Genomic DNA, 16,330 nt, shown 5'->3' with positions numbered 1-16,330 from the left:
GCATCAGAGAAAGCGTCGACTGACTCGGGGGGGGGTATTGAGGACCAGGGGGAAGTCGTCCACAGAGAAGAGAACTCAGACTGGCGTTCCTGTCTGGATCTTTCGCAGCCTGTATTGGAAGTCTTGGACAGAGCTTCTTGCGACCCGCTGGCTACTACGGAAGGCTGCAGGGGCAACCGATCGGGCACAGACACAAGGGTCTGTGAGATCTGCTACAGATAGAGACAGAGAGGAGGCCCAGCCTGGGGTGGGGACTTCACTCTCAGACGGAACAGCATGGGGGGTCCTGGGCGGTGAGCATAATGTGGGTTGCTGCAGGCCTGCCTGAGCTTGTGGTTACAAGACGAACACGCAAAGTGTTTCACTAAGGCACCGGAGTAGGGGAAAAGTAGGAGGCCGGGAGCGACCTCCCTTAAAATTAGGCCGAACGGGCCCCTTGAGGAAAATGTCAGAAGGTTAGGGGACAGGGGGCAGGGGAGAGTGTCAGTCTGCAGTGCAGAGCTACTCACGGCAGACGCTGCGGATTCCAGATGGAAGGCTGCACGGCTTGGAAGATGGTCCTCAGGAACGATAGCCCCAAGGAGAACAGGCAGTCACATCTGGGGCACCCTCTTGTCCAAAACTTGTTGTGGCCCTGACAGATGGAGAAGATGGCGAGGACGCCAGGAAGTCGCGCTCTTGAGAATGGGAAACTGCCTGATCTGCGCAAAGAAAAGCGTCCCTGGCGCAGAAATAAGTACCTGCAGCTGCACGGGGAGTGGTGGGCGGAGCTAATCACCAGGCCAGGAGCACCAAGATGGCGCCGGTGGGCGGAGCTCACCGATTAAAGTTGGGCGGGAGAAAAGTCCGCCCGAGGGAAAGGAAGTGAGGAGACACGGCGCCGGAAGAAGGCCCCGGTAGAAGCCGGGACCTGAATTTGAGGCCGGCGGCCGCCGGAAAGGGCCGTTGTCGTGGAAGAAGTGCGGACGCTGGGAAAAACAGCGCGGTTGCCTGCAAGGCCACCGCACCGTGACAAAAAGGCGCAGTGCGGCCGCAGGAAAAGGCGACGCGGTTGCCTGTAAGGCCGCCGCTCCAGGAGAGAAAATAGTGTGGCCACAAGAAAGGCAGCCGCGCTGTGACAGAAAAGAATAGTGCGGCTGCAGGAGGAAGCTGGCGCGGCTGCCTGTAAGGGTGCAGCGCCAGGGGGAGGAAACGGCGCAGCTGGCTGCACGGCCGCCACGCCGCGTTAGAACACAATGCGGCAGGAAAAAGGCAGCGCGGTATATATATAAGCCTATAAGGCCACCGCGTCAGACTCAGAGATGCGGCCGCCAAAGTAGCGCGGCTGCCACGCGTGGGGCCAATAAGGCGCCAACCAGGCCAAGGCAGCCTGGAGAAAAACTGCGCAGCACTGTGAACTAGGACTGCCGGATCCCCAAGGACCCCCCCAATGACCACCCCAGATTAGTGGAGGGGGTATGTGGAATACTCACCTAAAACATCCCACGCCGTCCTTACTAACCTCAATCCGGGGAAGATATCAGACGTCCAGGAAGCTGATGGACGTCCTCGTCTTCTCCAACCGACAGGCTCTGGTGGGGGAGTGGGTGGGGGATGGAGCAAGGACCGGACTTCTGAGCACGCTTGTGTGCTAGGATCATGGTCCTGTTGAGGGATCTATGAGGATACGGGGTGGCAGTACACGCCGTACTCATAGTCCGTATTGTGGGATTACAGGTGTGACTGTTCACCCTGTATCCCTCCGGAAAACCTGAAAGGAAACGACGCACATTGAGGTAGATAAGGGTCTAATGAAAGACCCGTGTCCACCTCCTACTGACACTAAACTAAACTGAATATACTACTTCCTGTTGGTGGGGTGTACACTGCAGAGGAGGCGCTAACTTTTGTATTTGCATAGTGTCAGCCTCCTAGTGGCAGCAGCATACACCCATGGTTCCTGTGTCCCCCAATGAGAGGCGATAGAGAAAAGTGTTTCTTGAAGGGTCTTCTGCTTGAAAAACTCAACAGGATAACCTGAGTTTAAAGGCCCCATCTCACTTAGCGAGATCGCTAGCGAGATCTATAGTTATTAAGGTTGAAGGATGACTGTAAGTCCATCTAGTTCAACCCATAGCCTAACCTAACATGCCCTAACATGTTGATCCAGGGGAAGGCAAAAAAACCCCATGTGGCAAAGAGTAACTCCACCATGGGGAAAAAAATTCCTTCCCGACTCCACATACGGCAATCAGACTAGTTCCCTGGATCAACGCCTTATCAAGGAATCTAGTGTATATACCCTGTAACATTATACTTTTCCAGAAAGGTATCCAGTCCCCTCTTAAATTTAATTAATGAATCACTCATTACAACATCATACGGCAGAGAGTTCCATAGTCTCACTGCTCTTACAGTAAAGAATCCGCGTCTGTTATTATGCTTAAACCTTCTTTCCTCCAGACGTAGAGGATGCCCCCTTGTCCCTGTCTCAGGTCTATGATTAAAAAGATCACCAGAAAGGTCTTTGTACTGTCCCCTCATATATTTATACATTAACATAAGATCACCCCTTAGTCTTCGTTTTTCCAAACTAAATAGCCCCAAGTGTAATAACCTATCTTGGTATTGCAGACCCCCCAGTCCTCTAATAACCTTGGTCGCTCTTCTCTGCACCCGCTCCAGTTCAGCTATGTCTTTCTTATACACCGGAGACCAGAACTGTGCACAGTATTCTAAGTGTGGTCGAACTAGTGACTTGTATAGAGGTAAAATTATGTTCTCCTCATGAGCATCTATGCCTCTTTTAATACATCCCATTATTTTATTTGCCTTTGTAGCAGCTGCCTGACACTGGCCACTGAATATGAGTTTGTCATCCACCCATACACCCAGGTCTTTTTCATTGACGGTTTTGCCCAGAGTTTTAGAATTAAGCACATAGTTATACATCTTATTACTTCTACCCAAGTGCATGACCTTACATTTATCCCCATTAAAGCTCATTTGCCATTTATCAGCCCAAGCTTCTAGTTTACATAAATCATCCTGTAATATAAAATTGTCCTCCCCTGTATTGATTACCCTGCAGAGTTTAGTGTCATCTGCAAATATTGAAATTCTACTCTGAATGCCCCCTACAAGGTCATTAATAAATATGTTAAAAAGAAGAGGGCCCAATACTGACCCCTGTGGTACCCCACTGCTAACCGTGACCCAGTCCGAGTGTGCTCCATTAATAACCACCCTTTGTTTCCGATCCCTGAGCCAGCTCTCAACCCACTTACACATATTTTCCCCTATCCCCATTACTCTCATTTTATGTAACAACCTTTTGTGTGGCACCGTATCAAAAGCTTTGGAAAAGTCCATATATACTACGTCCACTGGGTTCCCTTGGTCCAGTCCGGAACTTACCTCTTCATAGAAGCTGATCAAATTAGTCTGACATGAACGGTCCCTAGTAAACCCGTGCTGATACTGGGTCATGAGGTTATTCCTCTTCAGATACTCCAGCATAACATCCCTTAGAATGCCCTCCAGGATTTTACCCACAGTAGAGGTTAAGCTTACTGGCCTATAATTACCAAGTTCAGTTTTTGCCCCTTTTTTGAATATTGGCACCACATTTGCTATACGCCAGTCCTGTGGTACAGACCCTGTTATTATGGAGTCTTTAAAGATTAAAAATAATGGTCTATCAATGACTGTACTTAGTTCCTGCAGTACTCGGGGGTGTATCCCATCTGGGCCCGGAGATTTGTCAATTTTAGTGATTTTTAGACGCCGCTGTACTTCCTGCTGGGTTAAGCAGGTGACATTTAATGGGGAAGTCACAAGTTTTGTGACGCAACAGCGACCTCAGTAGCGATCTCGCTATGTGTGACACGTACCAGCGACCAGGCCCCTGCTGCGAGATCGCTGGTCGTGTCGGAATGGCCTGGGCCGTTTTTTGGTCGTTGAGGTCCCGCTGACATCGCTGAATCGGTGTGTGTGACACCGATCCAGCGATGTCTTCACTGGTAACCAGGGTAAACATCGGGTTACTAAGCGCAGGGCCGCGCTTAGTAACCCGATGTTTACCCTGGTTACCAGCGTAAATGTAAAAAAAAAACAAACAGTACATACTCACCATCTGATGTCCGTCAGGTCCCTTGCCGTCTGCTTCCTGCTCTGACTGAGTGCCGCCCGGAAAGTGAGAGCACAGCACAGCAGTGACGTCACCGCTGCGCTCTGCTCTCACTGTACGGCGGCACTCAGTCAGAGCAGGAAGCAGACGGCAAGGGACCTGACGGACATCAGATGGTGAGTATGCACTGTTTGTTTTTTTTTGTAACCAGGGTAAACATCGGGTTACTAAGCGTGGCCCTGCACTTAGTAACCCGATGTTTACCCTGGTTACCCGGGTGCTGCAGGGGGACTTCGGCATCGTTGAAGACAGTTTCAACGATGCCGAAGTCGTTCCCCTAATCGTTGGTCGCTGGAGAGAGCTGTCTGTGTGACAGCTCCCCAGCGACCACACAACGACTTACCAACGATCACGGCCAGGTCGTATCGCTGGTCGTGATCGTTGGTAAATCGCTATGTGTGACGGGGCCTTAAGGGTGTGCGCACACGTTCAGGATTTCTTGCAGAAATTTCCTGACAAAAAACAGCTATAGGAAAAAAAATGGAGACACAAAGCGCAAAATAGGGTCTTATCCTTTAGATAACCAAGAGAGCTTTCTTAGAATTGCTCACCTGATTTTGTTGAATGAAGAGCATGTAGCGATTTCGGCTGCTGCAGATCCACAAGCCGATCAACGGCCGTATGACAATATAAACTGTGCAGGAGGTGTGGGTTAAATCCGCGCTGCCTTAATGATGAAGTTCCAAGGATAATAAATTTAAAAGGTGGTTTATTCAACGCGTTTCAAGGTCAGTGCGACCTCTTCTTCAGGAAATTCCACATGGAATTTCCTGAAGAAGAGGTCGCACTGACCTTGAAACGCGTTGAATAAACCACCTTTTAAATTTATTATCCTTGGAACTTCATCATTAAGGCAGCGCGGATTTAACCCACACCTCCTGCACAGTTTATACTGACAAAAAACAGACATTTCTGCCAGAAATCCGCATGCGTTTTTTTTTTGCATTTTTTGAGCGTTTTTAATGCATTTTGAGCGTTTTTTTCCCCAATGCATTAAATAGTGGGAAAAACGCGAAAATGCACGAAAAATCCGCAAAATTAATGAACATGCTGCTTTTTTTTTTACCGTGATGCGTTTTTTTCGCGGAAAAAAAAACGCATCATGTGCACAAAAATTGCAGAATACATTCTAAATGATAGGATGCATATGTATGCGTTTTTTATGCGTTTTTATCACGAAAAAACCTGAACGTGTGCACATAGTCTCAAAGGTCTAATGTGTACATAACCTGACTGGGTCTAATATAGCAGCCTCACATTACAGCAATAAAAAAGATGCATTTAAATACTCGAATGCCCCTCAAAGTCTTTTAAAACCTGACGGGGAGGGGGAGATCAAATTTTTGTGCAAATATAAAGCTAAATAAATAAATCAATGCAGGAAAAAAATAAAAAAAAAGGCCACTGACAGCACTAATTCTAAAATTCTAAATTCTAAAAAAACACATACTGTATCTGATATATAAAAATAATTGATATGGAGAGGTGGAAACAATTAAATCACATTGAATTTTATACATGTGGGGAGAAACCCGTTACTCAAGGGGAGCGGGAGGGGAGAAGCCGCTGGGATATATATATAATATATATATATATTCAGGCAGTGTCCACCCCCAGGATGTGTACAGAGGAGTACTGAGGTCATGGGAGTGCATTGCAGTCACAGGCATAGCTGTGATTGCAATGCAAACTAAAAGTGAGTGTTGGTCTTGGGCAAACGATTTGTCCAAGGCAGATTTAAGAAAACCTGCTCTGGGCTTTTATTTTTTAAACGGACTACAGGATGGTAGTGGGGCGGTCCGTTTCCTTACCGGTCATGTTTTCCATGTGGCCCATGGTCACCGGCTCCTTGTACAATCTCCTGAAGCAGAGGGTTGGGTGTGTCAGTTTTGTGTTGCAAGCATGTAGAGAAGAACGCTCTGCAGAGCTCCATCTGTGTGAGGCAACACATGGCCAAGCGGAGCCAAAATGCCTGGCACCTCTCAGAATTGCACGGCGGTGCAGTAGCCCACGGTCTCCATGTGGACTGTTTTGTTTCCCGGCTGTGATCCGGAGGCTATCGTATGCTGTGTATTTCTGTGACTTGGACATTAAAACACGCTTTGCTTTGAACTTTGCTGGGTCACTGCCTCATCACTACACAGTGTGGATACTGCTGCACTACAAAATATATATTATGGTTAACAAAAAGGGAAACAGCACAAAAAGATGTAAAAAGAGGACTTTAATGCCCTGTGGCGTGGCAAAGTTTCGGATAAAACAAATCCTTTCAAGATCTGTTTTATCCGAAACGTTGCCACGCCACAGGGCATTAACCCCTTACTGACCTCGGACGGGATAGTACGTCCGAGGTCAGCTCCTCTGCTTTGATGCAGGGCTCCGCGGTGAGCCCGCATCAAAGCCGGGACATGTCAGCTGTTTTGAACAGCTGACATGTCCCGCAATAGCGGCGGGTGAAATCGCAATTCACCCGCCGCTATTAACTAGTTAAATGCCGCTGTCAAACGCAGACAGCGGCATTTAACTACCGCATCCGGCCGGGCGGCCGGAAATGAGCGCATCGCCGACCCCCGTCACATGATCGGAGGTCGGTGATGCTTCTCCATTGTAACCCTAGAGGTCCTTGAGACCTCTATGGTTACTGATCGCCGGTAGCTGTGAGCTCCACCCTGTGGTCGGCGCTCACAGCACACCTGATTTTCTGCTGCATAGCAGCGAACAGCAGATCGCTGCTATGTAGCAGAGGCGATCGTGCTGTGCCTGCTTCTAGCCACCCATGGAGGCTATTGAAGCATGGCAAAAGTTAAAAAAAAAAAAAAGTTAAAAAAAAATGTGAAAAAAATATAAAAGTTTAAATCACCCCCTTTCACCCCAATCAAAATAAATCAATAAAAAAAAAAATCAAATCTACACATATTTGGTATCGCCACATTCAGAATCGCCCGATCAATAAAAAAAAAGCATTAACCTGATCGCTAAACGGCGTAACGAGAAAAAAAATCAAAACGCCAGAATTACGTTTTTTTGGTCGTCGCGACATTGCATTAAAATGCAATAACGGGCGATCAAAAGAACGTATCTGCACCGAATTGGAATAATTAAAAACGCCAGCTCAGCACGCAAAAAATAAGCCCTCACCCGACCCCAGATCGTGAAAAATAGAGACGCTACGAGTATCGGAAAATGGCGCAATTTTTTATTTTTTTTTAGCAAAGTTTGGAATTTTTTTTCACCACTTAGGTAAAAAATAACCTAGTCATGTTAGGTGTCTATGAACTCGTAATGATCTGGATAATCATAATGGCAGGTCAGTTTTAGCATTTAGTGAGCCTAGCAAAAAAGCCAAGCAAAAAACAAGTGTGGGATTGCACTTTTTTTGCAATTTCACCGCACTTGGAATTTTTTTCCCGTTTTCTAGTACATGACATGCTAAAACCAATGATGTCGTTCAAAAGTACAACTCGTCCCGCAAAAAATAAGCCCTCACATGGCCAAATTGACGGAAAAATAAAAAAGTTATGGCTCTGGGAAGGAGGGGAGTGAAAAACGAACACAGAAAAACGAAAAATCCCAAGGTCATGAAGGGGTTAAAGTCCTCTTTTTACATCTTTTTGTGCTGTTTCCCTTTTTGTTTACCAAAAACAAAAAGGCCATTGGAATGCTGGTCAGGGAAGCTTGCACGCTTTAAGGTATTTTTTTCTGGTGCTGTTCCTCCTTTTTTTATATGTATATACATATATACAGATTCCACCTTTCATTTTCCAAAAAGTCTGTGAAGAATGAAAAGTGGAATCTGGTTGCTAAGGGCAACTGAGTCTAAATCTCCCCCTTCATAACCCTATTACACATACTGTCCACCTACTTTTGGACCACCCTGTATATATATTTACGATGCCAGGGTAAAAACATAATGAAAAAGAGGAAATCTGTGTCTGGTTTTTTTGTTATATATTTATATATACACACATAAATTGGCGGAAAAATAAGGACCTCTAAAAATGTTGTAACCTCTGGAAGAATCAGCAGAATATGACTCCAGCACGCCCCCTCATCAAGGCTGGCGTGAACAATAGCGGTCTTGCTGAATCGGGCCCAGAGGCTTGATATTCTGCGCTCATTACCTTTTTAACAAACTCCGTACTGCAGTGATGCTGCAGAATCCCCAGGCACAGATTGCAGGACTGCGGGGCTTCAGCTGGATAACTGCCTACATCTTCGGGGGTCTGGGTCTCGCTCATACCCTCTACAGCATCTTCCAGCCGGACCTTCTTACTGGGAGGGGAAATGTCTCCATCAATCGCAAGGAACTTCCTCAGCTCCTCGGACAGCTCCTGAAATTACAACAGTGTTTATTATGTGAATTTAGAAGTCTCTTTGGATTTATCTTTTATATCTGTATATCATAAGTAAAACAAAGCGGCTTTATGTACTTCATACAGCGCTAATATAAATATATATTCAGTAGGTTTTAACAGAATGTATTGCAGCATATATTGCCAAATAGAAGCTGAAACATCCATTGAAGCGCTGTTCAAGTCGCTTGACCGCTGCAGTCAATCACCTTTTATTCTCCGGCTTACAAATCTTGTGATATCAAAATGAAACTTTGACTCATTAGATGTCTGAATCACATCAATGTATAATAAAAGAAACAAGGAAAATGGAACCAATAACTGCAATGCAATACTGGAAAAAATAATGGTAATAAAATACATGCACCATTTAAGTAAAAAAAAAAAAGAAAGTATGCTTTTAAAAGGGTTTTCCAGGACTATTATTTTTTACTATTGGCCTAAGAACTAACTAGAAGGTTGTTGCTAACTACCTGCCTGTTCTACCTGGCGCCGGCTCAGAATTGTCACAGACCGCTCCTGTTAGCGTTACTGCTGCTCATGTCAATAATGCAGGACTCCCTTTTTTGGGCTGCGGTGATGACGGTCGACGTCATACTGACTGAAAGCTGGGTTCCCGCAATTAAGCAGCAGGAAGATGGCTGTCAATCAGCATGGTATCGGCAGTCACGCCCAGGCAGAACGGTAGAGAAGCAGCTGATCTGTGACATCAGCGAAAGCTGCAGAGTCGCCGGCAGGAGCCGTTTGTGGCTAGCACAGATTGGAGGCAGACAGAATAGGCATGGATAGTTCTTAGGTTCAAAGTAAAAAAATAAAAAAGTCCCGGATAACCCCATAATATCATATTGCATATTCTTACAATTGAGTAAAATATTCATTATGTGAGCATAACACAATATTTCCACACAGACAACCAACGTTTAGGCAATTTTGGGGGGATTTTATTTATGCTGGTGTTTTACGATGGTCTACATTTATTAAAAGTTTATTCCCAGAATCGTAATTTACTGTATCTCCTATTCATAAAACAGAGTCTAACTTACTGATCACTGGGATCTGATCACCGCGACCTTCAAACAAACCTGAGAGCCGGGCTATGCTCATCTTTCTCCTGGCGTCCTAAAGACAATGAATGGAGCACAGGTCGGGCATTTGCATCTTTGCTGCATTCAAGAGACGCAGCTCTACAGAACATTGTTCCTAAGATCCAGAGTCCCTCAGGATTGCTGGGGATCAGAAACTCATCTACCGGCCAATGGATTAAGGATAATGCACGATTTTGGAAAAAAGCTCTTTAAATGGGTCAAGCCAATAAACTTTTCAAAAAGTTTAGTGGACAGTGCTTAGACAATAAATGGAGCAGAGGTGGAGCATGGGCACCTATGCAAAAGGAATAGCTATGTTGCTTTCTGAGAAAATCCCTTTAATATAAAAATACCCTGTAATAACCTGGCATGGAAGCCGATAAGGAGCTGGGGATCCTACGCTGCAGAATCGAAGGACACATCTTGGGCAGGTGCCTGAAGATAATAAAAGCTCAGCGACTGGTTTGTATTTTTCTTCTATCGGAAGCATGGTGCGTGGCCTGCGAGACAGAAGGAAACACATGTTACTTATGGCAGTATGTCACAGGGAGGGCAGCACTTATACAACAGTAGAATATGGACATCCCAAGCTCTCAGTTATTGTCAATGGAAACATTCATTATTCATTCTCAGAGGCTGAGACATCTATACACGGACACAATAAACTACCTGTTTACATAAATGCTCGATTTGCTTATTTTCCTGCATACTTCAGCAGTAGTGGGTGCATTTCATGGGGTGTTCAGCTGCAGGATGTAGGTTTGTGTAGAGAGCGCAATTACCACAGAAAAATTACATGTCCAACATAAAGAAATGACAATCCTTAAACTAAAGATGGATGCATTGAACTAATAAACTGCATACTACGTGCAATAATCCGTTATCTGATGGTCTTCTGGTTTTATCAGTTCCGGTCACAGTATACATACACCAGGAGGATATATTTTTTTTACTGGTTGCCTCTGTATAGAGGAATGCAGACTGTTGAGCTTTTGCACAGATAATATTAAATTACATATATTCCATTCCACCAGGCTGTGTGTAAGCATATCCAACTGTTATACTTGAAACCCAAAAGGTGCAGTATCCTATAGAAAAATTTAAATCCATGGAGACATCTCCAGAAAAAGGGACACATCACCCTCACATTGAGCATATAGGTAATTATAATAGGGGAAAAGGGAAAGAGAGCCAACAACTCCATCTTCATTGAAGTAGCAGCACCCTGAAGTGGCCAGGTAATTACAGCAGGGACATTTTATGGGAAAGAGACAACAAGCCTGAGATTCGTTTATACAGGAGGAGAACTGCTGTCCCAGGCATAAGTCTCTGCTCATTAAGGGTATGTGCACACGTTGCGGATTTTGCTGCGGATTTTTCCGCAGCAGGTTTGGAAAATCCGCAGTGCAAAACCTATGCAGTTTTCACTGCGGATTTTCACGCTGTTTGTTCTGCGGATTCCTCTGCGGATTTTCAACTGCACTTTCCTATTGGTGCAGGTTGAAAACCGCTGCGGAATCCGCAGAAAGAAGTGACATGCTACTTCTTTTTTTCTGCAGCGTTTCCGCGCGGAATTTTCCGCAGCATGTGCACTGCGGATTTTGTTTTCCATAGGTTAACACCGTACTGTACACCGCATGGAAAACTGCTGCGGATCCGCAGCAAAATCCGCAACGTGTGCACATAGCCTAAAGCATCTTTCGTAGACGCCCTGTCTCCAGTGCCCAGTGATGAATATTGGGGTTAGCATTGATCTGATAATTATGGGAGATACATTTTCAGGGTCATATCAAAGGGACAAACAGAACGTATTAACTCACATCACTGTAAAGCCACTCTAACCCCTCCAACTTGATAACAGACCGATGAGGTTATACAGGCCATGTTTGATATCTACAGTATATAAATGTAAAAGTGCGATAAGACACGTGACAACAATACCATATTTACCTCCTGTCCTGTAGTTGGGGCTCTCTTAAAATTCTAACAGACCTAGCACATCCAACAATAGGCCGCCATATGAGCTCATCAAGTAGAGGTATGTGGCCGTAACCTTGAGCTAATAAAAGCAGTATTTGGGTTTGGGTCATTGTTCATTCTGGACGTCACAGCTCACTGTGAGGGTGGCCCACTTTCCCAATCTGAGTGCTTCCCCCACTAGGCTCGGAGTCATTTCCGTGACATCAGATTTAGTCATTTTATTTTGTTATTCTTTTTTAGTTCATGTAATTGTATATACCATATATACAAAAGGGAGGGATTCTTGTATTTCCTAATAATGCTCTAGGATCTCAGTATAAGGGAAACAAATAAGGTTCTCTTGTAATAAAACCCTGGGTACTTATGTGGAATCTTGTTTGTATACGGATTTTTTTCTAATGGATGCTACTATTTTGTGATTATTGGAAGGTACTTAGTGGGAAGCATGACAGTCAATAATAACATTTAAATGATCTAAGTACCAATAATATATGACTGACTAGGACCATCACGGACAAACTGCATAGTCATTAAGAATGCAAATCTCAGAAAAAACACAGTCATAGGTCCCAATATATAGAAATTAGCCGGATTACTTACGGTAATGCTCTTTTAATGAGTCCATGACAGCACCCACTGGAGAGATAGAGATCCGCCCCAAGGAACAGGAAACCTACAGAGACATAAAAGGGGGCGGTCCCCCTCTCCTCCTCAGTTTAATTTCAGAGTACCCGGAGGACCGCCAGTGTTAGTCAATCATCATAATGTATCATCAGAATATAAACTTCATAGAAGTAATTACATTGGCTTTTATTAGGGAGGGATGTGACTGGGTGCTGTCATGGACTCATTAAAAGAGCATTACCGTAAGTAATCCGGCTATTTACCCTTCGCCATGACAGCACCCACTGGAGAGATTTCCAGAGACCAACACCTAGGGGGGGACCACCGTGCTGAGGATAGTCCTGCCAAAGTGTAGGTCAGAGTCAGAAGACAGGTCGAGCCTGTAGTGATTATAGAAAGTGGAAGGAGCCAACCAAGTTGCAGCCTTACATATATCTTCGATTGGCACGTTCCCTTTTTCGGCCCAGGAAGAAGCCATGGCTCTGGTGGAATGTGCTTTGATGCCCTCCGGAGGTTCTTCATTTTTCATGGAATAGGCCAACCGGATAGCGTCTCTTATCCACCTGGATAATGTTGCTCTTGTGACTCCATATCCTTTCTTTTTGCCCTGGAAGGATATGAACAGAGCCCTACTCTGCCTCCAACTACTAGTTTTCTCAATATATTGCAAAACTACTCTCCTGACGTCTAGAGTATGGAATTTTTGTTCTTCAGGAGTAGAGGGGTCTTTAAAGAAAGTAGGAAGATGTATCTCCTGTGACCTGTGGAACTTCCCTGCTACCTTAGGAAGGTATAGGGGGTCCGGTTTTAAGATTAGTCTGTCATGAAATGTGAGAAGGTAAGGTTGATCTATCGACAAGGCCTGAATGTCGCTGACTCTTCTAGCCGATGTTAAGGCTACTAAGAAGGCTGTTTTTAACGACAAGTGTTTTAAAGATGCTGTGTCTATAGGCTCAAACGGAGATTCTGTTAGAGAGTCTAAGACTAGATTTAGATCCCACGGAGCTACTCTAGGTATGTGGACAGGAGTAACTCGTTCACAGGCCGTGATGAAGCGGGATACCCATTTATTACCAGCAATATTATGGCCATAGAGGGCACCCAGAGCGGACACCTGGACCTTTAGTGTGTTAACTGACAGACCTAACTCTTTCCCTTTCTGTAGAAATTCTAGTATAGATTTTATTGGGACTTCAGAGGGGTTTGAACTAGTATGGAACTGAAGAAACTTCTTCCATACTTTGGTGTAAATTTTTGTTGTAGATGGTTTCCTGCTAAGCAGGAGTGTATCAATTAGGCCCTTTGAAAACCCCCTGGAATTTAATATCTGCCTTTCAAATTCCAGGCCGTCAGGTGGAGGCTGTCCACCTGAGGGTGGAAGAAAGGTCCCTGGGAGAGAAGGTTTGGGATTGAGGGAAGGACCCAAGGATCCGTCACCGACATCGACCGCAGGCACGAGAACCATGGTCTCTTGGGCCAGAATGGCGCTATTAGTATTATCCTGGCCTGCTCTTCCCTGATTTTCCGTATTACTTGTGGAAGCAGAATTATCGGAGGGAAAGCATACGCCAGCTTGAATTGCCATGGTGTTTGAAGAGCATCTAGAATGTCCGGGTGATCTGCACGGGACCGAGATGCGAATTTGTGGACTTGTTTGTTTTGTTTTGTAGCGAACAGGTCTATTTGGGGTTTGCCCCATAACAATGTTATCTTGTGGAAAATGTGAGGATTGAGACACCATTCTCCTTGATGAAGAGTGTGTCGACTTAGGAAGTCCGCTTGTTGATTGTCCTCTCCTTTGATGTGGACTGCCGAGAGGGACAACAGATGCTTTTCGGCCAGGATTAAGGTACTGTTTGCGGAAGACATTAGAGCGTCTGATCTTGTGCCGCCTTGTTTGTTTAAATACGCCACTGTCGTAGTGTTGTCTGAACAGATTCGGACGTGGCTTCCTCGTAGCTGTGGGAGAAATTGACGCAGTGCATAGTTTACCGCATTCAATTCTTTTAGGTTTGATGAATATAAATCCTCATTCTTATCCCAGGTTCCCTGGCAGAATCTATCTCCCATGTGTGCGCCCCACCCGTGGGGACTAGCGTCCGTAGTTATCGTGTGGGATGGTGATATTACCCAAGGGACACCCCCCGCTAGGTTGTCTTTATTTAGCCACCATTCTAAGGAGGATAAGACTTTCTCAGATAAAGTTATTTTCGATTCAATGTCCCCCAGAAATTTTCTCTGTTCCCGAAGTATCTGATGCTGTAATGTTCGGGTATGAAGTTGTGCCCACTGAACGGCTGGAGTACAGGAGGAGAGGGATCCTAGCAAGGACATTCCTGCTCTCAGGGACATTTGAGGTTTGTGAATGGCCGCCACAACTTTACCCTCTATAAGAGATATTTTTTCCTGGGGAAGTAGACATTTTTGCTTTATGGAATCTAGACTAAATCCCAAAAATGTCTGAAGAGAAAGTGGGGTGAGTCTGGATTTTTTATAGTTGACGATCCAGCCCAGGCTTTCTAAGGACGAGACAGTGTCAGCTAATCGTTCCGCACACTGAAGGGATGAATTTCCTACAACTAAAAAATCATCTAAGTAGGGAATGATTAATGTGTCTCTCTGGCGAAGGTAGGCCATTACTTCTAACATTACCTTCGTGAAGATCCTGGGTGCCGTGGAGAGACCGAAGGGCATGGCTGTATACTGGAAATGATGAATCTCCCCCTCAAGAGTTACTGCCACTCTTAAGTATTTTTGATACCTACTATGGATAGGGAGATGGTAGTAGGCATCTTTTAAATCAATGCCGCCCATTCTACAATTTGGAAAAAGGAGCTTAATGGCCGATCTAATAGACTCCATTTTAAACGTATAATTTTTAATAAACGTATTGAGTTTTTTAAGATTTATAATTGTTCGAAATGAACCATCGGGTTTAGGGATTAAAAATAACGGAGAGTAGAACCCTTTACCCTCTTGTCCCTTTGGCACCCTAACTAAAACATTTTTAACTATAAGACTTCTAATTTCCAGTTCAAGGGCCTTCTGTTGCACTGGTGAGGAAAGGGCTGTTAAAATAAAGGAATCATGGGGAATTTGGAGGAATTCTATTTTCATTCCTTCCTTAATAATATTTAGCACCCAGGAACTTGACGTGATTTTTCGCCATTGGGGAAAGAAAAATTTTAACCTGCCCCCTACTGGGGTGTCTGGTGTTTCAGAATTTATTGTCTCTACGGAAGGGGGGGCCTTTGAACATAGTGCCACCCTGTTTTCCCTCTCTTGTGGCCCATCGTGACGATCTTTCATTTTGTGTTCTTTTCCCGAACGGCCTCTTCCTAAAGGTCTTCCTATAGAAAGGAATTGAGGGGTCAGGGAAGGCTTTTTTCCTCTCTTTTGCTTTTTTGAGGATCTCGTCTAATGCTTTCCCAAACAAAAACTCACCCTCACACGGAATAGCGCAGATCTTAGCCTTTGACTGCGTATCCCCCTTCCAGCTCTTCATCCATAACGCACGTCTGGCATTATTAATTAGACCGGCCGACCTTGCTGCAAGGCGAAGAGAGTCAGCTGAAGCATCGGCCATGAATGCTGCTGCACCTCTAATTAGTGGTATCGCATCCCGCAATTTTTGTCTGGAGACCCCCTGTTCGATTTGTTGATCCAGCTGATCAATCCACACAAGCATGGATCTAGCTGTGCACGTGCTGGCAATTGATGGCTTAAATATGCCCGTGGAAGCCTCCCATGATCGTTTCAGTGACGACTCTGCCTTCCGATCTAGAGGATCAGAAAGTAGGCCCGCATCCTCGACTGGTAGGGCTGACTGTTTTGAGGTGGAGGCGACTGCAGCGTCCACCTTAGGGATTTTAGTCCATGAAATTAACTCCTCATCATTAAAGGGGTATTTCCTTTTGGAGGCTGACGGGAGAAAACCTCTCTGGTCCTGTTTCTCCCACTCCCTCTTTATCAGAGCCTTAACCGCAGGAATTACTGGGAATGCTCTTCTCTTCCTCTCCGCCAACCCTGCAAACATGATGTCTTGTGCAGTTTGGTCGTCTTTTGTATCCTCACAACCTATAGTATTCCTGATGGACTTTACTAGGTTGTCCACCCCATCA

At 45.2% G+C, this 16,330-nt stretch overlaps 1 protein-coding gene across 1 annotated transcript in view; it reads right to left on the bottom strand.

Annotated features, from left to right (window-relative positions):
- PUS10 (pseudouridine synthase 10) overlaps window positions 1-16,330 on the bottom strand; it is a 135,852-nt gene that overhangs the window by 112,303 nt on the left and 7,219 nt on the right. Inside the window, exons 2-3 of the mRNA XM_077282751.1 lie at window positions 9,970-10,105; window positions 8,290-8,499 (exon numbers count right to left, since the gene is read on the bottom strand). Of these exons, the coding sequence (XP_077138866.1) occupies window positions 8,290-8,499; window positions 9,970-10,095 (336 nt within the window). The 5' untranslated portion in view covers window positions 10,096-10,105. The remainder of the gene's footprint in view (window positions 1-8,289; window positions 8,500-9,969; window positions 10,106-16,330) is intronic.

The sequence above is a fragment of the Ranitomeya variabilis genome, chromosome 2 (genome assembly GCF_051348905.1).
Source record: "Ranitomeya variabilis isolate aRanVar5 chromosome 2, aRanVar5.hap1, whole genome shotgun sequence".
Taxonomy (NCBI): domain Eukaryota; kingdom Metazoa; phylum Chordata; class Amphibia; order Anura; family Dendrobatidae; genus Ranitomeya; species Ranitomeya variabilis.
The sequence above is the reverse complement of the archived record's forward strand: the minus strand, read 5'-3'. Positions and strand labels throughout refer to the sequence as shown.